This window comes from Geotrypetes seraphini, chromosome 3 (genome assembly GCF_902459505.1).
Source record: "Geotrypetes seraphini chromosome 3, aGeoSer1.1, whole genome shotgun sequence".
Classification (NCBI taxonomy): domain Eukaryota; kingdom Metazoa; phylum Chordata; class Amphibia; order Gymnophiona; family Dermophiidae; genus Geotrypetes; species Geotrypetes seraphini.
In genome coordinates this window covers 399,285,468-399,308,969 of record NC_047086.1, presented here as the reverse complement: position 1 = coordinate 399,308,969, position 23,502 = coordinate 399,285,468, and the positions used below count along the sequence as shown (strand labels likewise).

Genomic DNA, 23,502 nt, shown 5'->3' with positions numbered 1-23,502 from the left:
TCCAGTGCCTTCTCAGTCTCCGAGCCGAGGAGCTTCGAGGTCGAGGACTGCCTCCTTGCTGCCTTGTCGGAAGGTCTCTTCATCCCTGGGTTCGCCGGGGCTAGCCCTCCGGGTCTCCATCCCTTGGACCCCCAGGTTCCTCGCCTTCTAGGCAGTCTAAACGCAAACATTCGTCGACTCCTCCTCGATCTCTCAGCGGGGCTTCCTCGACGTCCCTGCTTGTGGACACTGATGTGCCGGCTCAGTATTCGAGGGAAGCTTCTCCCTCGTTCTCTGCTGCCCCGAAGTCCCGCTCAGCTTTGTCTCTCGAAGGGCATTCTGCGGGCAAGACTTCCTCCTTCACCAGGTTCATGGTGGACATGGATAAGGTGCTTCAACTGGACCTCCAGTCTGAATCCAGGTATACCCGGGAATATTTGGAGGAAATGGATCCCTTCGCCTCCCCTTGAATCCAGTCTTAAAGCAGACTTTCTTCTGGAATTTGGAGACGCCGTATGCAATCCCTGCCATTCCGTCCAAGATGGAATCACGCTATTGGACGGTCCCGTATAAGGGATTTGAAAAGGCTCAGCTTTCCCATGAGTTCTTGGTTGTGGAGTCTTCCTTGAAGCAATCTAATCCTTCCAAGGTCTACGCAGCTATCCCGCCGGGCCGGAAGGGCCAGACTATGGACAAGTTTGACAGGCGCCTGTACCAAAATTCGATGATGGCGAACAGGGTTCTGAATTACAATTTCAATTTTACTTCCTATCTCAAGCACTGCATCAAATCCATGCCTTCTTTTCAGAATGATTAGGCTGTCCTTTGCCGGTCTGAATTTCGCCCGCTTCAAAATATGCTGTCGCAGATTTGCCTTTATATGCTTCAGGCTACTTATGATGCCTTTGAACTGTCCTCGCGGGTCACCGCTTTTGCGATAGCCATGTGCCGCCTGGCCTGGCTCTGCATTGTGGACATGGACCCTAATCTGCAGGACCGTCTGGTGAATCTCCCGTGCTTAGGCAACGAGCTCTTCGGAACATAAACACTCCTTTGCCTCCTTGGTCAGACCCAAGGCGAAGCCCACTCCTCCTAAGTCATACAAGTTGCCATCCCGGCGCTATCCCCAGAAGTCATGCTGGCTTTTTCCCGGCCGACGCCCAGGCGCCCGCAGCAGCAGAGGGCCCCACAAAAGCCTCAGCCCCCTGCGGCGGCTAAGTCAGCGCCGTTTTTTTTGATTATCCCAGTGCGAGCATGCCGCCCCCTTTCGTCCTCGAGCCTTCTCCTCTACCCACTGTCGGCCGTCTCAGTTATTTTTGTCGCCGCTGGGAGCTGATTACATCAGACAACTGGGTCCTCTCCATCAGGGAGGGGTATTCCCTTCATTTCAGGACGGCGCCTCCAGATCTGCCCCCAAGAGTGTCTTTCCAACAGATCGCAACTTCCCCTTCTTCTCCAGGAGGGTCAAGCCCTCCTTCGCCTCCGGGCAGTGGAGGAGGTCCCTTTGTGCCAGCGGGGCACCGGATTCTACTCCCAGTACTATCTAGTTCCCAAAAAGACCGGGGACCTACGCCCTATCCTGGACCTCAGAGTGTTGAACAAATTCCTGGTCAAGGAGAAGTTCCACATGCTCTCTCTTCCCATGTTGTATCCCCTGATGGACGGGGGGACTGGTTATGCTCACTGGATCTCAAAGAGGCCTACACTCACATCCCGATTCATCCGGCCTCTCACAGATTTCTTCGTTTTCAGGTGGGAGATCTTCATCTGCAGTATCGGGTCCTCCCGTTCGGGCTCGCATCCTCCCCACGGGTCTTCACGAAGTGCCTTGTGGTAGTGACGGCGGCCCTGCCTGTTCTCATACCTCGACGACTGACTCATCAAAGCACCGTCCAGGCAGGAGGTTATTGCAGCGACCCAACGGACTATTATATTTCTTCAGCGTCTGGGCTTCGAGTTTAACTTCCCCCAAGTCCCAGTTGTGTCCCTCTCAGTCTCTGCAGTTCATCGGAGCGGTGCTGGACATGGTTTGCTTCCGCTCTTTTCTGCCTCAGCCTCGACAGGACACCCTCGTTCACTTATACCAGAGGGTCTCTCTTCAGACATTGGTTTCGGCCAAGCATATGATGATTCTGCTGGGGCACATGGCCTCCACCGTTCATGTGACTCCTTTTGCCAGACTACACCTCCGAGTTCCTCAGTGGACCCTTGCTTCCCAGTGGAGACAGGACCGGGATCCCGCCTCTCAACACATTGCGGTGACTCCCTCCTTGAGATGGTCGCTCTGATGGTGGATGCTCTCTTCCAATCTTTCCAGAGGTTTTCTCTTTCACGCGCCCCCCCCCCTCCCGCAGATGGTCCTAACAACGGACTCCTCTGCATATACCTGGGGGGCTCACCTCGAGGGTCTCCGTACTCAGGGTCTTTGGTCCAGTGCCGACCGTCGCAGCCACATCAACCTGCTGGAGCTTCGGGCTATTTTCAATGCTTTGGTAGCCTTTCGGCATTTACTTCAGGATAGCGTGGTCCTGGTGCGAACGGACAACCAGGTGGCGATGTATTATGTGAACAAACAGGGGGGTACAGGATCCCTGTCTCTATGCCGGGAAGGTCTTCGGCTCTGGGAGTGGGCGATACATCACAACATCTTCCTTCGAGCGGTCTACATTCAGGGCCAGCAGAACTGCCTGGCGGACAAATTGAGCCGCCTTCTCCAACCACAGGAGTGGTCGATCCATTCCTCTACTCTGCGTCAGGTGTTTGCTCGTTGGGGGACGCCGATGATAAATCTGTTTGCCTCCCCCTCAACCACAAGTTGCCTCGCTTCTGCTCCAGGATTTACTCCCCGGATCGTCTCGAGGCGGATGCTTTCCTTCTGGATTGGACGGACCAGTTCCTCTACGCATTCCCTCCATTTCCTCTGATTCTGAAGACTCACGTCCAGCTCAAGTCGGTCCACGCCACCATGATTTTGATAGCTCCTCGTTGGCCCAGACAGCCGTGGCTTTCCCTTCTCCTTCGACTCAGTGTCAGGGAGCCTCTGCTTCTGCCTGTGTTTCCTTCTCTGCTGTCTCAGAGTCAAGATTCGCTGCTGCATCCCAATCTGCAGTCTCTACACTTAACGGCTTGGTTCCTCTCCACATGACTCCCTCCTTCAATTTTTCTCCATCGGTGCGAGATGTTCTCGAGGCCTCTCGGAAGAGTTCCACTTGACAATGCTACTCCCAGAAATGGACTAGATTTGCTGCGTGGTGTGCTATGCATCGCATGGAGCCACTGTCTGCCTCCTTGTCTTCCGTGCTGGATTATCTGCTGCACTTGTCTCGGTGTGGTCTCAAATCGACATCTATTCGAGTCCACCTCAGTGCGATTGCTGCCTTTCATCGGTTGCTTGATGGGAAACCGCTCTCGGTCCATCCGGTGGTTTCCCGCTTTATGAAGGTTCTTTTCAATGTCCATGCTCCTCTCAAGCCTCCCCCGGTGGTTTGGGATCTTAATGTGGTTCTGGCTCAATTGATGAAACCTCCATTTGAACCCATTGATAAGGCTCATCTGAAGTATCTCACTTGAAAGGTGGTGTTCCTGATTGCCCTCACATCTGCTCGCAGAGTCAGTGAGCTTCACGCTCTGGTTGCGGACCCGCCTTTTACTGTTTTTCATCATGACAAGGTGGTCTTTCGTACTCATCCTAAGTTCTTGCCCAAGGTGGTTTCAGATTTCCACCTGAACCAGTCCATTGTTCTTCTGATGTTTTTTCCTAAGCCCCATTCTCATCCTGTTGAGGTGGCGCTTCACACTCTTGACTGTAAGAGGGCGTTGGCTTTTTACCTCCAACACACCCAATCTCATTGGACGGCTCCTCAACTTTTCTTATCTTTTTTCATCTAAATCGGTTGGGGCGTCCTGTTTCCAAGCGCACCTTGTCCAACTGATTAGCTGCTTGTATTTCCTTCTGCTACGCTCAGGCTGGTCTCCCACTGCAGGGTCGGGTCACGGGGTATAAAGTCCGAGCGATGGCGGCATCTTTCGCGTTCCTCAGGTCCATCTCTATTGAGGAGATCTGCAAGGCCGCCACTTGGTCGTCGGTTCATACATTCACCTCTCACTACTGTCTGGATACTTTTTCCAGACGCGATGGCCAGTTCGGCCAGTCAGTTTTGCGTTATCTGTTCTCCTAAGTTGCCAACTCTCCCACCGTCCCATCCTGGTTAGCTTGGAGGTCACCCACATGTAGAGAATATGCTGCATGCTTGTCCTGGGATAAAGCACAGTTACTTACCGTAACAGGTGTTATCCAGGGACAGCAGGCAGATATTCTCGCAACCTTCCCTCTTCCCCAGGTTGGCTTCTTTGCTAGCTATCTGAACTGAGGACCACGTTGAGGAGACGCGCCCTCTAGCTGAGCGGGAAGGCACACGCATGCGCGGTGCAGCACTAGCAAACTTTAAGATCTTCAATCAAGTTTGCTTGAAAAGCTGTCCGTGACGGGGGCTCCGTGGATGACGTCACCCACATGTAGAGGATATCTGCCTGCTGTCCCTGGATAACACCTGTTACGGTAAGTAACTGTGCTTTATCACTCGGTTTTGAGGACAGGCTCTTCTGTCATTCCCTAGCTACTGTAGCTTTGATACATCACCTAGCGTATGGAATCTGGAAGGGACGCAACAGAATGGAAGATTAGGTTTATTCCTTCGATAATCATCTTTCTGTTAGTCCCTGGAGGATTCCATATGACCCTCCCTCTCTCTGTAAAATCAGTTGTTTGCTGTAGCCTGCTCCTTTCTGCCTTGGTTATTCTCCTTACACGCCTAGAATATACATTAGACGATTAATCAAACTGTATAATAAACTTGGAAACTTGGATGCTTGAAGATTTTCCAGCCAGAGGCCAGATCCTGTGGGGAGTTTCTGTGAGTATTGTAGCGGAGCCGGTACCTGTATCCTCAGTATTCCCCGGACTCTGCTCACTTCAACTCCACCTTCGCGTGCTTCCTTCAAGTAGGAAGTCCTGCTGGACCCTTTCTCCATACAGGGAACAAAAACACTCCAAATGAATCAGTTCATGGTTCCAATCAAACAGTTTATTGAACCCTGGTATGAGAGTCTACTTACATAAGGTTCAGACTCCCCACCTTAAAGAAAGTCCAAAAAAACACAAATATGTGGCTGCTACGAAAAGATATATTCACAGCCCACACCTTCCTTCAGGTAGTTCAACAATCCTGACAAAAAACTCAAAAGTTAATATTGTCCAAGTCAGCAACTGAAAGTCCCAAAATTGCTGCTGCTTTTAACCTTCACCAGGCCAACAAGATTCCTGATAGCACTCCTTACGGTGCTGAGTACAAGCCCTTCGATTAGACCGGCTTGATCCCCAATCAGCTCAGGTAAGCTAATGGGGGAGGGGAGCAAGTGAATTCACTATTAAATTCTCTGAAAACAGAATGCCAAGAATGGCCCCACTAACCCAACCTAGTTGTTAGTGAATTCTCCCCACTTGCTTAACTTCCCTCAGAACATTCTTCAGCAACCAAAATAGATAAACTTCATGCTTTCATAACACTTTAAAGTTGAAAAACAAAAACGTTTTTTTTTCTTTTTGCTTCAAGACATAGCACAGCAGCACCAGACAAAAACAATTCCAAAAGAACTTGTTTTAAAGCACAAACAGTCAGAGCACTGCTGCTACTATGCTAATCACCCAGCCCAGCTACTTAGCTGAAATCCATGCCGGTATCCTCAGTCAGTTCATCTGGTTGGGAACATTCCATCGGCTCTGGAACTGCTTGCTGGTTGAGCCCCAGGTCAGTATCTGCCTCAAGCATTTCAATATCCTGGGAATGAAGCACTGCCTCAGGTGAGCCCTCTCCTGTAGCTGGCTCAGGGAAGACTAACTTTCTCCTTCTGAGAGCAGCCTCTAAATTGCAGAGACGCCCACGCCCTGTTCTCACAGGAGGAGGAGTTAGTTGCACTGCCTGCTTAGGCTTGACTGGTTTCCTGCTTATCACTTTCAGCTGTGGGACAGCAGAGGAAGAGGCATGACTCAGAGGCTGTTCTAAGCTGTTCCTCTCTACAACCTCCACCCCCTGCTGGTTGTTTGCTTCAGAGTTAAAGGTAAAATCCAGCATTTTCTTTCCACTGAGCTTAACCTTATCTCCCTGATTAGCCCTTTGAATTAAAGGGCTAGCTTTTGCACTAGCAAAGCCTGGCACGCGACCAGCTCTAGGGCTAGGTTCGTGACAGTATGCACATTACCGAAGGCCTTTCTTGGTGTGCTCGTTTCACCCAACAAGTTAGTTCTACATTATTCCTCAATGGTTTTTTCTGAGTTGCCTTTGTGCCTGTTTCTCACTTGTTAATATTTTGCAGAGCAAACCAGTTCATGAATTACTTTTGTTGATGGGGATTCTCCCCCGTACCCCCCCTTGTCATGGATTCTTCAGGTATGTTGCTTGACTTTGGGACTTAACTGGATATGTTTATTAGCTCTCAGGCTAAGGGGGTGGAGCATGTGCTCAGAAAAGTTGTGTATTTCTGTAACTCTCAGACTGTGGGCTGGGATTGAACACCCTCCAGGGACTAACAGAAAGAAGATTATTCAAGGTTTAAACCTAATCTTCCATTTGGACTGGTCTGTGAGGAATTAAGGAAAGGAATTCAGCAGGGAAGAACAAATTTCAGATATACAATCACAAAACATATGTCTTACAGATTTTTGATTTCTATTAAATATTTTGTAGGTACAGTTACAGACGTTTATGAATGCCTGCTTTGAGAGACATTTATCTTCACAACAAGCACTTCACTTACTACAAAGGTACCACCAATTTTTTTTTTTATTATTAATTTCTGACTACCATATTTATCTGTTACATATTCTTTTGTTTCTGTTAGTATTTTTGAATAATCTATGGACAATTATTGTGTTTTCCTCTGTTTCACACTAAGTGCAATGTAATAGACAATTGGTTTCTGTTTCCTATTATATATTTGTTGCAGCTGCTATTTGAATTAAGTGCCATATTCAGGCCTTATTCCTTTAAATTTTCAGCAGCACTGTAAGGATAATGCCACTTAGGAGTCTTACAAACTGTATAGTGAGGGTATAACAAGGGCATTCCATATAACTGTATGGCTAGTTGACAATATTGGAGCAGGCAAGCAGGAGAGAAGAAGCTAAAGGGGAGAAAAGCACAGGAGAGAGAAGTAGAGGCAGGAGACTAAGAGGGGAATTGGTGAGAGTTAGCTCCGTTCACCCCCGATGTCGACCACCGAAGCTCCCCCTTAAAAGGGGAAGGGCCAACGGCGCTCAGCCATTCAGTGTGTGTCAAAGGCGAGCGTTAAAGGCACTCGCCTTAGCGAGAGCACCTTTGCGAAGGGCCTTGAGAAGGGACGAGCTACCACTAAAGGAGAGCAGAAGGAGACCACAGCAGGCACAGGGGACACACAACCAGGCAGACACAGCAGGTACAGAAGACACACAACCAGGCAGGTACAGAGGACACAGCAGGCGCAGAGGATACACAGACAGGCAGATACAGAGGACAGAGCAGGTGCAGAGGACAGCCACAGCAGACACAGAAGACATCCACAGCAGACTGGCAAGCAGGCAGCAATGGAAGCAGCAAACAGAAGCAGGATGTTGAGATGCCCAGAGGTGCTCGATGCAGAGAGCTGGAGAGCCTGAAGAAACGAGTTAGACTCCTGGAGGGCAGAATACTGGAACTGGAGGCACTTCAAGCAGTGGAGGAGGAAGACAGAGATGCAGAGAACATCAAGACAGAGGACACCATTGAGGAAGAAGTCCGAGAGCTGGAGAGGTTAATAGAGGAGGCATACAGGGAGGCTGTGGAAAATCACCAGCAACAGTGGAACTGCCGAGATACAGAGAGTGTGGACCACCCAACGGACAACCACCACAAAGAAATGAGTGACACAGCAGCGAGAACGAAGGACATGGACCTACAACTGGAGAGGTTGGACATACACCAGGGACCTGCGGCTGGAGAATCAGGAGAAGATAGAGAGGACAGCAATCGTCATGGGGGACTCCATCATCAGACAAGTTGAAATCCACATAGCGGGAGGAAGACTGGTATTGGCTGGTGACCTGCCTACCGGGAGCCAAGATAGAAGACATAGTGAGCCACATCGACAGGATCATCAACGGGGTGGAAGAAGAAGATATGGCGGTGGTGATCTATGTGGGGACGAACAACATGAGCAACATGAACTACAACAGGGATGTACTGAAGGACCATTTCCGGATGCTAGGAAGGAAGCTGAAGACCATAACGCAGAGGATAGTATTCTTGGAGATCCTGCCGGTACCCAGGGCCGACGAGAAGAGGCAGATGGAGCTGCAAGTAGTCAAAGCATGGATGCGGCGCTGGTATGAGGAAGCAGGATTCCACTTCATGCGCAACTGGACGACATTCTGGGGGAAGAGAAAGCTATTCAGGAAGGATGGACTCCACCTCAGCAGAGACAGAACGAGGCTACTTGCAAGCAACATCAAGAAAGAAGTTGAGAAGTTTTTAAACTAGGAAGAAGGGGAAAGCTGACAGTCGACCGAGAGAGAGAGTCGATGGTTCGGGAACCAGTATACCTGGAGGATACCGTGCAGGAAGATAGAGAGAAAGACGCACCGGATCACAGGCAAGGCAGATCGAAAGGGACACAAGGGGGAAGGAAATGCAAGAAAGGAACAGACCGCAAACTCAAGTGTATGTACACGAACGCAAGGAGCCTTAGGAATAAGATGGGTGAATTAGAAGCTATGGCACAAAAAGATAACGTTGACACATCATTGACATCACGGAAACATGGTGGACTGAAGAAAACGTCTGTGACACTGTGCTACCGGGATACAAACTATACCGCAGAGACAGAGTGGCTCAAAAAGTTGGGGGCATAGTCATATATGTCAAAGAGGGAATTGAATCTACTGGAGAGAACACGCCACAACTGACGGATAAGTTAGAGTTTCTATGGGTCAAAATTCCGGGAACAAATGGACTGGAAATGAAGATAGGCATCTACTACCGACCCCTAGGACAGTCCGAAGAAATTAATGGAGAAATAACGGACAAGATTAAATGCAACTGCAAGGGAGGCAACGCAGTTATCATGGGTGACTTCAACTATCCAGGGATAGACTGGAACCTAGGCAATCCGGCTGCACTAGGGAGACCAAGTTCCTGGATGCTGTAGGCAATTGCTTCCTGGAACAACTTGGCAAGGAAAATACTAGAGGAAATGTAATTCTGGACTTAATTCTAAATGGACTGCGAGAACTGGCACAAGATCTAGATCAGGGGTCTCAAAGTCCCTCCTTGAGGGCCGCAATCCAGTTGGGTTTTCAGGATTTCCCCAATAAATATGCATGCACTGCTTTCAATGCATATTCATTGGGGAGATCCTGAAAACCCGACTGGATTGCGGCCCTCAAGGAGGAACTTTGAGATCCCTGATCTAGATATAGAAGGGTTGCTGGGAAACAGTGATCACAATATGATCCGCTTCGACCTAGACGCAGGGTCGAAACATCGGTCCAGACCCACAGCCACAGCACTGAACTTCCGAAAAGGGAATTACAAAGGGATGAGACTCATGGTGGGGAAGAAGATTAAGAAGAGGATAAGCACTGTAAGAACACAGTCACCGAGGTGCAAAATCTATATATACCATGTATCAACAAGGGATCCAAGAGGAAAAATAACAAAGAACTGGCGTGGCTCACTGTAGAGGTGAAGGAAGCGATCAGAGACAAGAAAACTTCGTTTGAGGAATGGAAAAGGTCAAAGATGGACGAAAACTGGAATAAACACAAACAACATCAACGCAGGTGCCATAAGGCAGTAAAAGGTGCCAAAAGAGACTACGAGGAAAAAATAGCCAAGGAGGTGAAAAACTTCAAGCTGTTCTTTCGATATATAAGGGGAAACGACCCATGAAGGAACCGGACCTTTATCGTGTTTTCAGCCAGTGGCTGCCCAAAAAACTGGGGCTTCAGTTATAATCGGCCCAGTATTGCTGCAAGAGGACGCACTGCGTGGGTCCCAAACAGTTGGGAGAAAACCACCCCAGACCAGCCATGGCGATACTGCACATGGCGGGAGATGGAAGAGATCCTGAGGGCATACAGAAAGGCCGGGCCGTTGGACTATGAGGGAACCAGGATCCTGGTATTTAATGATTACTCGGCTCGAGTGGCAGCTCAGCGGAAGGTCATGGCCCCCTTTTGCTCTGCTTTGCAAGCCAAACAGATGCTCTTTACCTTACTTTTTCCTGCTAAGCTGCATGTGTGGTATGCAGGGAAACATTTGTTCCTGCAGTCTGCGGAGGAGGCCCAGGCATTCCTGACTAAGTGGAACCTACCACAATAACTGGATTCCTTCTGACTGGGATTTTGTGATGTTTCTGAGTGCTGGCCAGGGACCACTTTCAATTTATTGCACCCTTTCGTAGAGCATGGCAATGGTGGAGACGACGGCAGGAACTTAGTGCGGACTTCTCCCCTTTTTTGCACTTTGATTGAAACTCTAATTATTTTCCGGGGTGGGGTGCTTCTGTTTTCCGTGACTGGGTTGCACAGTGCTGTACAATGCTCCTCCATTTAATTCACCTTTTCTCAAGCTAAGGAGCAATGTCTTTTACCCAGACATGAGTTTTCCTGCCTTCAAGCTCGACATTACTGGAACTCTGGGAGGGCCTATCATGCAGAGGCTGAGAGGTGTTGAACCTTAGACATGGCATTTATTAAGACACCCATCGTCTTTGAATTCCTTATCCTAATGGTATAAACTCCTTAAACGGACTCCTAGCATATCTGTTTTGTTCCAGACGAAGGAGCTGTGGAAAGTAGATCTAAGCCAGGGACTCTTGGAACCTCAGTTCGAGGAATTATTTTTTGCCCTTTTTGATTTTGTGAAGGCCTCTGACCTTCGGGAAACACAATTCAAATTCTTACATCGCGAGGCAAAGGGGGGCCCACATGGGTCTTTGGGACCACAACACGTGTCTCAAGTGTAAAAGTCACCCTGGTATTTACATATACTCATTTATGGAGCGCCACACATTACTGGCCTGGAAGGAGGTTTTGCAGAAGTTGGATAGGGTTCTGGGCAGGGAGGTGGAATGGGACTATGGAGCCCTCCTCTTAGGAGTCCAGGATCCGTTAATTGCCCAGGGACTATCTGTTCCACAGCGGCATTTCCTGTATAATTCTACTAAGTTGTTTAAGTGTCGGAGGATGCGCCCTCTATCCAACACTGGGAGGCCCGTATGCGGGAGTTGACCAGTTTTGAGACCAGGGTGTATGGTGCTTCCTTGAATCCGGACAAGAAATCCTATGTAGCCCTCCGGCCTCTTTCTTGGAGACTGGCAGCTTGTGGTTTATCGCAACCCCACCTAGTACCTTTAGGTGCTGAGGGCCCCCTTATTACCCTCCTCGCCCAGTGCCTTTGTATTTTGATGCATGTATGTTATTTGAGGTTGCTTATAGTCATGGTACTACCCTTCATACTGTTCCTCGATTTGCAGCACTATTATATCAAATGTGTTCTATAGCTTCATGCCTTTCAAGCAATGCCCCTGTGAGGAAACCTTCACTCATGGTGGAGCCTCTCCTTTATGGGAATGTGTCTCGTGTGCTATTTTCTGTTGTGTTTCTCCTGTTTTTATGCACAGATTTTGTTTTTCCTGTCACAACTAGGCATCTGTTTATACAGTTTGTTGAATCTATAGGCCAGACTCTTAGGCCCTGATTCTCTAAAAGTGCGTCCCGATTTTAGGCAGCTGTAGGCATCCTACAGCTGTCTAATCAGCCAATCAGGATTTTTAAAAAATCGGGATTTTTTTAAAAAAATGCTCCCCAGGCAGGCCGCCTATATTGAAGGCGAGGCTCGCAAGACACCTAGGCCCTGATTCTGTATAGGACGCCTGGGAGAGGCGTCCTATTCAGAATCGGCCTAAACTAAACCCCGATTCTATAACCGGCGTCCATGTTACAGACGCGGGTTAGAGAATCGGGTTAGATTAGACACGGCCCGCTACACTTATCGCGGCAAGGGATCTCTCTGCCGCTATAAGTATAGCGGGCCATGGCCCCCTGACCGATCACTGGCAGGAGGGTGCCCAAACCCTCCTGCCCGAAGACGCACCCCCCCTCCCCGACACTACCAACCGTCCCCCCCCCCGACACTACCAATTGCCCCCTCCCCCGACATTACCGATCTCCCCCCCGACAATATTGGTCGCTGGCAGGAGGGTGCCCAATCCCTCCTGCCCGAAGACGCACCCCCCCCCCCGGCGCTAACAACCCCCACTCCACCAAACCTGTTCTTACAGATGGGTCTTGCACGTCGAGCAAGCAGGCACGCCTCGTCGAAATGAGGCGGGCCCGCCCCTTCCCGGCCCATCCCGCCGAAGCCTAAGGCCTGATTGGCCCAGGCTCTAGAAGCCTGGACCAATCAGGCCTTAGGAATAGCGGGTCCGCCCATCCCTACTAAGACTAAGGTCTGATTGGCCAATCAGGCCTTAGATTAAGGACTCCTAGACTACTGCAACATCCTTTACCTACCCTGCCCTGCACCCACAATAAAACAACTACAAACCATGCAAAACACAGCTCTCAGACTGATCTACTCACTGAAGAAATATGACCACATCACCGCGGTCTACCTAGACTCTCACTGGCTCCCAGTACAAGCACGAATGCTTTTCAAATTCTACTGCATTCTTTACAAAGCCCTAAATGGCAATAGACCAATCTACTTAATCACCTAATTCGAAACAACTCATCCAGACCAAGGAGAACACAGACCCCCTTCACTCACCCCCCCAATAAAAGGTATACAGCGAAAGAAAATCTACAACGGGCTACTTGCCACGCAAGCAGCAAAACTAGACAACCACCTCGCCAATTTGCTGACCTCAGCACCAAACTACAAAATCTTCAGAAGAGAAATCAAAACCATATTATTTAAGAAATTTATCAAGACAAGCTCATGATATAACTGGTTACTTCAGTCTATCTCCAGAGCCCAATTTTTCCAACCAAATAGCTATCTTGCAATCTTCTGGAAATGACCAGAATCTCCTCTTATTGTAATCCGCCTAGAACTGCAAGGTATGGGCGGAATAAAAACTACCAATGTAATGTAACAGCAGCTTGAAGTGCTGCAGCAGCAAAAACTGGCTGGGTTATTAGAGTTGTTCCCTGTGCATCATCACATCCGACCTCAGCTCAGTCTGAGCATCAGCCACACAGTCCTTCAAGGCATTGATGTTGGATGCCTTGACATTGAACTTCCACATCAAAAAGGTGCCCGACGCACATCATCATCTAGGGAGAGGTAGCACACCAACCTCTCCTTGATGTTTTTCGTCACACTTTCGACTCTCCACTCAGTTCTCCACTTCCAGAAGAGCTGGCATTGAGGACTCTGACTCAGCCTTGATTTCCCAGAGTTTTCTGTGGCTGAGTCCTATGAAATATCATCGGATCCTTCACCTCCTTCTCCTTGATACAAGTCCCTACCTGAAAGTCTGTCCTTTACCAACTTTATTGGACAGATGGGACAAGTACTCCTTATTAGCATGAAGTTTGAAAAGGAGCCTTGTGCAGAGCTTATGGAGACCTTAGACTATGAAAAGTGGCCTAAGGATTGCATGAAAATGCCATTGCACAAGCTCATGAAGGAAGCTGTTTTTAAAAACTGGGAAATCCCGCTATCTGTCTTAGTGGCTACATATAAATTGGACTATTTATTCAGGAATTGGACTTTTCCTGGATTTGACAGGCCTTAACTACAATACCAATCTGTAGTAGTTGAGTGAGCCATAAAACAAGTAAACAGCTCTCGTACATATGCCAGTAAATTACCAGGAAGAGAGAGCAGAACCTTAGACAAGTTTGGCAGGCAAGTATTCCATACAACGATACTAGGTATCAGAATACTCAATTACACTTCTACATGATCTTTTCTTTTAAGTCTTTAATTGAACAGTTGGTAAATTCTGAGCAATATCATCCAAAGTTATTATTATTAGACCAGCTCAAAATTTTCTAACATCTGACCAAGAATATTTTGGAGAGCAGAAAAATATATGGTCAGATCCACATTCAATGCCTTTGATGTCATCTCCCAGACTTCAGCAGTGTCAATTGCAATGCACAGGCAAGCTTGGATCCGGATCTAGGATTTAGACACCAATGTCCAAAATGGCACCTTCAATATCTCATGTATAGGGGATGATCTTTTTGGTGATTGATTCGAGGAGGCTAAAGAGAAAAATCCAGAAACACAATGATTGCATGACTGCCTTGTCTAAGGTACAAGCTTTATAAACACAATCATCACAATTCCAGTATCTCTTCTTACTACTTTTCCTGAAAGGTGCAAAAGGCATTGCAAATTTATTTAAGCATCTACATCATCTTGTCCATCAACTGAAAGATGTCCTAGAAGGCAGAGACATCAAAAGCCTCAGTCTCAACCTAAATCCAAACAACACTCCTGACATCATTCAAGAGAGCATTGCCAATGTATCTTTCTTTCCCTCCAGATCTTCCCATAGGAGGCAGACTCCACCAATTCTGCCATCACTGGACCCTCGTAACATTGGACCAGTGGATTCTCCAGGTGGTATCCCAGGTTTATGCCCTGCAGTTATTATGAACTCCTCAAAATCACTCTCCAAGGGATTCTCTTTTCAACTCCCTCCAAAGACTCTCCCTTACCAGGAGCTCTCAGCTCTTCTCCATCTCAAAGCCATAGAATACGTTCCTCTGCAGGAGAGAGTCTGAGGGTTCTACTCCAAGAATTCCCTTATACCGAAAAGACGGGAGATCTCTGCCCAATTCTAGATATCCATGCTCTCAACAAATACTTAATGAAGACGTTTTGCATGGTCTCTCTGGGTACACTATTATAACTATTGTAAAAGAACAATTGATTCTGCTTTCTAGCCCTCACATTCCATCTTACCTATTCACAGGACATATCTTCACTTTTGGGTAGGTTCTTGCCATTTCCAGTACAGGGTTTACCCTTTGACCTAACATCAGCAAAAAATGCTTGGTGGTTGTAGCTGTAATCCTCCACTCATGCAGTGTCTAGATGACTGGCTAATTAAGACCTCATCATTGCAACAAGCTCAGCATGCCATCAATTCCACAGTTCATCTGTTTGAGCTCCTGGGATATTCAGTCAACTACCAGAAATCACATCTATAACCAACTGAAACCTTTGAGTTTATAGGAGCTCTTTTGGATATGATGCAAGCTTGAGCTTTTCTGTCTCAACAGAGAGTCAACAATCTAATCTACCTGTGTCAGAAAGTCTCATTTCTACTAGCCATTAGTGCACGCCAGATGTTACGTCTTCTGAGTTACATGGCTTCCACAGTACACTCTGTTTTCACGTCTACAATTCAGAGTGCTGCAATGGACATTTTCCTCTCAGTAGACTTAGGCCACTGAGTCTCTTTCTCAACTAATACAAGTGACCTCAGAGCTTCAATCCCCTAGTGATGGATGCTTCCATCCAATCTCTTCAGAGGCCTTCTCTTCCAGTCTCCTCCCCATCAGAAGCTGATTTCCACAGATGATTCCATGGTAGGCTGTGGGGCCCTCCTCAACGGCCTACACACCCAGGGTGTCTGGATCCCTCACGAGAAAACTCTCCACATTAATCTCCTGGAGCTTTGAACAATTCTCTTGGTTTTAAGTACACAGTTCATGGACTGATGTAATGTTGAAGCAAATATGACTGTTATAAAATCATGGTTTTCTAACAAAATTGTTCTTTGCTTGGGCTTTCACCTGTTAAGGAGTTGGATGTGTGGCCTAGTTGTAAGTGGAGATATGGCCTAGTGGTTAGAACTGCTGCCTTATTACCCTGAGGTAATGAGTTCAATCCCAGCCTGATCCTTGTGACTCTGTGCAAATTACTTAATCCCTCTATTGTCCCAGGTGCCACAATTATGCTATGTTTTTATCAAGTTTTAAATTTCAAGTTTAATAAAATTTGTTTAAAACGCATTATCATATATTCAATGTGATGTACAAAATTTAAAATAGGGAATGACAAACAGAGTATTGGGGAACAAAAGAATGAAACAGACAAGTACACGAAGACAGGAACAAAAGGAAAGAGGGAAGAACTACAATACATAAGTAAAGGAGAACATACTTGTCATACTATTTCTCACCATACTATGTTGTGTTGTGTTTTGCCATCCCTATCAGACGGTGTCAAACCATGTATGCCAACACCTTGTATAAACACTTTAATATGTATGTAAATTTGTAACCCGTTCTGAGCTCCCCTGGGAAGATGGGTTATAAAACCAAATAAATTAATTAAAGGGTAGAGATGTGAGCTTGTTCACTCTGTCCAAAAATACTAGGACTAGGGGACATGCGATGAAGCTACTAAGTAGTAGATTTTTATTTTTTTATTTTTTATTTATTTATCATTTTAATGCATCCTATACAAGATGTTTAAGAAATACAGAAATATATTATTCTCTTAGTCATATTACATACCAAGAATTGAAATTTAAACATCCATATAAATCATATAATACAGTCCACAACTTGAGGAGAAGAGACAAGATGAAAGTAACACCCCTCGGGAAAGGGGAAATATACAAAGGAAACTGAAAACTTTAAGAAATGGAGCAGTCAGATCTTACCTATCCAAAATAAAATTAACCGCATTATTATTAACCTGTATCATTCGGACTGTGTAGAGATACCTTTACCTTCAAGGAAAAAAACCTAATTGGGCAGGTTCAAAGAATATATATTTACTTCCCTGATAGGAAATAAAACATTTACAAGGAAATCGCAACTGAAAACTTGCCCCCAAAGCAATCACCTTTGATCTATATAACAGAAATTCTTTCCTTCTGGACTGCGTCCACCTCGAAACATCAGGAAATATATATACCCTTTCCCCCAAATAGGAAATCTGCTTTAAATTGAAATATAATTTCAGCAACATCTCTTTATCCTGAAGAAATACCAATGAGACCAATAAAGTTGCTCTTCCCTGAATTTCAATATCAGAAGACTGCAGAATAGCAGAAACATCTAATTGAACATTTTCATCCGCTGTAGCTTTTTCTTTCTGCATTTGTTTTATATAGTAAATTCTTTGTATCGGGGGAAGACTTACTTCAGGTACCTTTAAAACATTCAACATAAAGTTCTTAAAGAGTTCTTGAGGAGACATAAACTTGGCAACCGGAAAATTAAGAATCCTCAAATTTAAGTTTTTCTGCTGATTTTCCAGGTTTTCAATCTTCCTCAAAATCATCATTTTTTCTGTTGTTTGTTTGGTAATCAAATTCTTAGTCTCTATTGTTACTTTATCCAAATTTTTTAATTCAACTTGGTGTTGCTGGGTAATAGTCTCTAAGGAGCTTATCCTGGAGGTAGAATTCTGAGTCATAGTAACAAAGTTAGAACATACCAGGTGAAGATTCTCAATTGCAGACCAAATGGAGTCCAGGGTAACAGCCTGTGGTTTCACCAACGGTCCAAGGAGGGGGACATCAGCCGACCCAAGCACGGCTCCTGCTCCAGCGTTGGAAATCTGGGCTCCTGCAACCTCCCCACCGCTGGTCACCGACGGCTCCTCTCCCCCAGAACGCTGCCTCTCCAACGTCGGGATCAGCGTGTCTGCTGCGTGTTCGACTTCCGGGTCAACTACGGAGAGAGAGCAAGCCTCACCCCACACTCCGGGGGAGCCCTCCCGCCAGCTCCGCTGCAACGAAGATTCTCCGGGAATGGGAGGGGTGTGCGGTCCTCGCGGGCTCAGCGAGAGCGACATCTCGCCGTCCAAGCTGTGGATTTCCCGTTCCACAGCAGCGGAAACGCCCGATGTGGAGGTAGGGACTGTGTATGCTGTTATCACAGTCTGCCTCGGCGTCGAGAAGCCCGGGGTAGGTGGAGGGATACCCCTCGGTTTCCCTCTTCTTTTAGGCATAGAAATATCTTTATTGAGAAGTGAAAATGAAGAAATTTTTCCTTCAGAACGGGAGTGCTTCTCTCAGCGTCCTGCTCCAGACGCCATCTTGTCCTCCCCTTCACTAAGTAGTAGATTTAAAACAAACCTAAGAAAATATTTCTTCACACAATGTGTAATTAAACTCTGGAATTTGTTGCCAGAAAATGTGGTGAAATCCGTTAGCGTAGCGGGGTTTAAAAAACTTTTGAATAATTTCCTAAAAGAAGTCCATAAGCCATTATTGAGATGGCTTGAGGAAAACTACTGCTTATTCCTAGTATAAGCAGCATAGAATCTGTTTTGCTACTTGCAATCTAGCTTGGTGCTTGGGACCTGGGTTGGCCACTGTTGGAAACAGGATACAGGCTTAATGGACCTTTGGTCTGTCCCACTATGGCAGTTCTTATATTCCTAATAAATAAAATGAATTAAACAGTAAGCCTCATGGGACAGATAGATAAAATACTTAAGAGTACCTGATTACTATTCAGTGTATTGTAAATCACTTTAGGTAAATCTCTTCATGAAAAGGGTGGTTAATAAATCCCAATAAATTATTAGGGTTTTATTTTTTCCTATACTGCCTATCAAGGTTATCTAAGCGGTTTTACAATCAGGTACTCAAGCATTTTCCCTATCTGTCCCAATCTATCTAACGTACCTGGGGCTATGGAGGATTAAGTGACTTGCCCAGGGTCACAGGGAGCAGCGCGTAGTTTGCTGAGGCTGTAGCTCCAACCACTGTGCCACATACTCCTCTTAACCGCTTAAATAAATTTGCAATGCCTTTTGCACCTTTCAGGATTGTCTGAAGAATCAAGTAGTAGTTCTCGTCCAAACCATATTCTACTTGAACAAAAAGAAGCAAAGGGTCTCACCCACTCTGCCAGGAAGTGATACAAATATGGACATGTGCAATTGCTCATAACATATTCCTCAAGGCAGATTATCCAGCAGTGAAACAAAACATTTTAGCGGACAAGCTGAGCAGACTCATTCAACCTCATCAATGGTCTCTCAACATAACCCTCTTATGGCAGATCTTCTCTGATTGGGGGATTCCAAGGGTAGACTTCTTTGCTCCCTCCAAACAACAAACTTCCACATTTCTGCTCCAGACTCTAGACTGCTAATTGTCTAGAGTTGGACGCCTTTCTCCTCGACTGGCGGACAAGTTTTTCAATGCATTCTCTCTAATACCTCTATTTAGGAAGACGCTACTCAAACTTCACTAAGATCAGGCCACCATGATTCTCATCGCACATCAGTGGCCACGTCAACCATGATTTCCTCTCCTCTTATAGCTCAGTGTTCAAGAACCTATCACACTTAAATGTTTGCCACATTACCAACACAGAATGAAGGTTCTTTCCTCCTTACCAATTTGCATTCATTAGCTTTCACAGCATGGTATCTCTCTTCCAGTGAATAGATGCTTTTATCCTATCTTCACCAGTGTCACTATTATTGAAGCTTCCAGAAAACCTTTTACAAGTTTATTTAAAATTTGATTACAGCCTATCTTAGATTCTAGGTGATGTACAATGATAAAAAGTGGGATACAAAATTTAAAACAATAGAAGTGTACAAACAAGATACGCAGACTTGACAAACAGTTAAACGATAGGGAAGAGGTGAGAACTACAATAAAGTAAAGAAAAGAGACATTTCTCTCTCTCAACCTCAATCCTCTCCCACCACCATGTCCAACAATTCTCTCCCTCCCAACAATTCTCCTCTTTCTTCCTTTCCCCATGTACACCATCTCTTTTCCTCTCACACCCATATTCAACAATTCTCACTTTCTATTCCCTCCCCCACTTCAGCATCTCTTTTCCTCCCTTCATCCTATGTCTCAAGGTCATGCCCCTTCCCTCCCGTGTCCCAAGTTTGTGCCTCTTCTCTCCCTTCTGTGTCCTAACACATTCCCTTCTCTCCAGTCTGTGCTTCAAGTTCATACCCCTCCCTCCTTCGTCATAAGTTCACACTCCCTTCCTTGTCTCAGTGCGCACTTCCCCTCTCTTGTGTGTCCCAATGCACCCTTCTCCCTCTATCCCTCCCTTTTGTGACCCAACACACCTCTCTCCCTCCCCCCCTTATCCCAAGTTCATGCCCCCTCCCAAGGGTGTGTACCTGTGTTCTGGCCGGCTCTAAGACATCCAAGTAGGCCTCCTCCTCCTTCCTTCTAGCTGCACTTCTTTCTTCACAAAGCCACAGCAGCAGCAGAGTATGGCCAGAGGTGCTGGCTGTGTGGCTCTCTACCAAAAAGTGTGCAGCCACACAGCTTAGAGGGAACATTGCTTTATTCCTGTTCACTTTTTATCTAATCAAATTTCTTTCTCCTTCTCTCACCCCCTAACTTTCACATTTCTCCTCCTTCTATTCCCTTTTATCTGCTTCCCATTACCACATTTCTATCCAAATATACTCATTCTGCTCATTCATCTCCTTGACAACTTTCCTACATGGATCCACCATTTCTAGCATCCTTTTTGCTTACTCCACCCTTGTAACCCAGCATTTCCTTACTCTCTTTATTTTCTCCCCCTCCGACAAGTCCAACATATCTCATTTCTGCCCTTCTACTCCCTCCTCCTAAGTGTGACATCTCTCCTCCCAACCCTTTTCCGGGCCCCAGTCCATATCCCCTCTGCCTTTCCCTGTCCATCTCTCCTCTTCCTCCTCTGCTCTCCCTGAGTAATCCATCTTTCCTCCCCCTTCTGCTTCCTCCCCTGAATCTCCTTCCCTTTCCACATTTTGCCCTCTCCACCATCTCTCTCACTCTCTCTCTCTCTCTCCATTTTGCCCCTCCATATCCATCTCTCCCTCCTTTTCATCCCCTTCTACCATCTCTCCCTGATCCCCTCTGCCTTCCCCATGTCCTTCTCCCTCTCTTGCTCCCTCTGTCAGCCTCAAAATCCATCTCTCATTGTACCCCTCTCTGCCACCATCCCTGTGATCCTTCTACCCTCTCTGCCATCCCTGTCCATCTCTCCCTGTACCTCACAAATCTGACATCTTTCCCTCCTTCCCTTACCCTATATCTCTCCCACCTTCCCTGATTTGAATCCAACATGTCTCCCTTCCCCAAGTCCTATATTGTTTCCTCATTACCTTCTACTCCTCCCCAAAATCTGGCAGGCACAGGCAGCACTCTGGTGGAAGTGGCATCTTCCTGCCAACCAGCGTATCTGATGGTCGGCTCTCTCCGCCGCAAACCCTCCCCATCTTTTCCTTCCCCACACGCATGTACTCCACTATTCCTATAAATGTCTTGGGGCGGAGGAAATGACTCTCAACGCCGCACTGCCACCACTGGCATCTTCTGTTCACTACCCACCCCAGTGGAAACAGGAAGTTGTCAGAGGGGATGGGGTGGGCAGTAGACAGAAGACGCCGCCAGCGACAGGACGGCATTGAGAGTCGTTTCCTCCACCCGAGAACATTTGCAGGATATGTGGGGAAGGAAAAGATGGGGAGGGTTAATGGCGGAGAAAGTCAACCAGCAGATACGCTGGCCGGCAGGAAGGTTCCCAGGAATGCCGCCTGTGTAAATTCAGCCCCATTGCCACCAGCAATTTTTGGGGAGGCCATGGCCCTTGTGCCCCACGCCCACCCCGTTCCGGCACCTAAGTCTGACAAGATCCCAAGGAATATAACAGATTTTAAGCTGCTTATCCTAGGAATAAGCAGTGGATTTCCTCAAACCATTTCTTTTTTTTTTTTTTTCAAATTCTTTATTCATTTTTCCATCTTACAACAAGTACATAATATTACATCATATTAAACTTTTACATATCACTTGAAATTCATTCAATTATGATTTTACATACATAAATTTATTCCCTCCACTCTTCCCACAAGTAATTTAATTCAAAATATCATATACTGTACATATTATATTCCTATCTATTAATAAGACCTTTAAAAGAACTTTCTACCTTCCCCCCTCCCCCTACGTATAAATGTATTTTCAGTGGAAAATGATGTCTATTCATTACAATAATTTGTTAATGGACCCCATATCTTTTTAAAATTATTATAATTCCCTTTTTGTATGGCAATTGTTCTTTCCATTTTATAAATATGACATAGCGAATTCCACCAAAATGTGTAGTTAAGCCTATTGTAATTTTTCCAATTGCTGGTAATATGTTGTATGGCGACTCCTGTCATAATTAATAAAAGCTTGTGATCCTCAAGCCATTTCAATAATGGCCTATGAACTTCTCCTTTAGGAAATTATCCAAACCTTTTTAAAACTCCGCTAAGCTAACTGATTTCACCACATTCTCTGGCAACAAATTCCAGAGTTTAATTACACATTGTGTGAAGAAATATTTTCTCTATTCTGTTTTAAATCTACTACTTAGTGGCTTCATTGTAGGCCCCCTTGTCCTTGTATTTTTGAAAAGAGTAAGCAAGCGATTCACATCTACCCTTTTCACTCCACTCATTATTTTATAGACCTCTATCATATCATCCCTTAGCAGTCTCTTCTTCAAGCTGAAGAGTCCTGGCTGCTTTAGCTTTTCCTCATAAGGAAGTTGTCCCATCCCTGTTATCATTTTTGTCACCCTTCTGTGTACCTTTTCTAATTTCACTACATCTTTTTTGAGACACGGTGACCAGAAATGCACAAAGTATTTGAGGTACGATTGTACCATAGAGCGATAGAAGGGCATTATAACATTTTCTTCTTTGTTTTCCATTCCTTTCCTGATAATTCCTAACATTTTATTTGCTTTCTTAGCCACCACCACACATTGAGCTGAGGATTTCAACATATTCTCAACAATGACACCTAGATCCTTTTCCTGGGCAGTGACTCATAATGTGGAACTCTGCATCATGTAGCTATAGTTCGGGTTCCTCTTTCCCACATGCATCACTTTGCACTTGCATTAAACATCATCTGCCATTTTGACACCTAGTCTCCCAGTCTTACAAGGTCCTCTTGCAATTTATCTTCCGATTTAACAACTTTGTGTCATCAGCAAATTTAATTATCTGACTAGTTATTCCCATCTATAGAAGATCATTGATAAATATGTTTAAAAAACAGCGGTCCCAGCACAGACCCCTGGGGAACTCCACTCACATACCAGCGCAGTAAGGAACTATCCTGATGAGATGAGTCAAAGCTCCGAGGTAAGTACCCACACTACAAACAGTTCTCTAGGGGTCACACCAACTCAGGTAGAAAAAATCTCAAAGGGATTTAGCAAACATAAAGAGTGGAGGGCTATGTATGTTAATGCACACAGTTTAGGTAATAAAATTCTAGAATTAGAGACTGAAATAAGGAATGCAGACCTAGACGTGGCGGCGATATCCGAAACTTGGCTAACAGACTCTCATGGGTGGGATATGGTTATACCAGGTTATAACTTACTTCGTCGGGACAGAGAGAGCAGGTTAGGTGGTGGGGTAGCATTATATATTAAAGAGGACATCAAAACCACCAGGATTACAGATGTCAAATACACAGGGGAAT

General features: G+C 46.1%; 1 protein-coding gene across 1 annotated transcript in view; it reads left to right on the top strand.

Annotated features, from left to right (window-relative positions):
- Positions 1–23,502, top strand: part of DNAH8 (dynein axonemal heavy chain 8) — a 1,666,792-nt gene that overhangs the window by 544,499 nt on the left and 1,098,791 nt on the right. Inside the window, 1 exon segment of the mRNA XM_033937418.1 lies at positions 6,723–6,799. Coding sequence (XP_033793309.1) covers positions 6,723–6,799 — 77 coding nt within the window.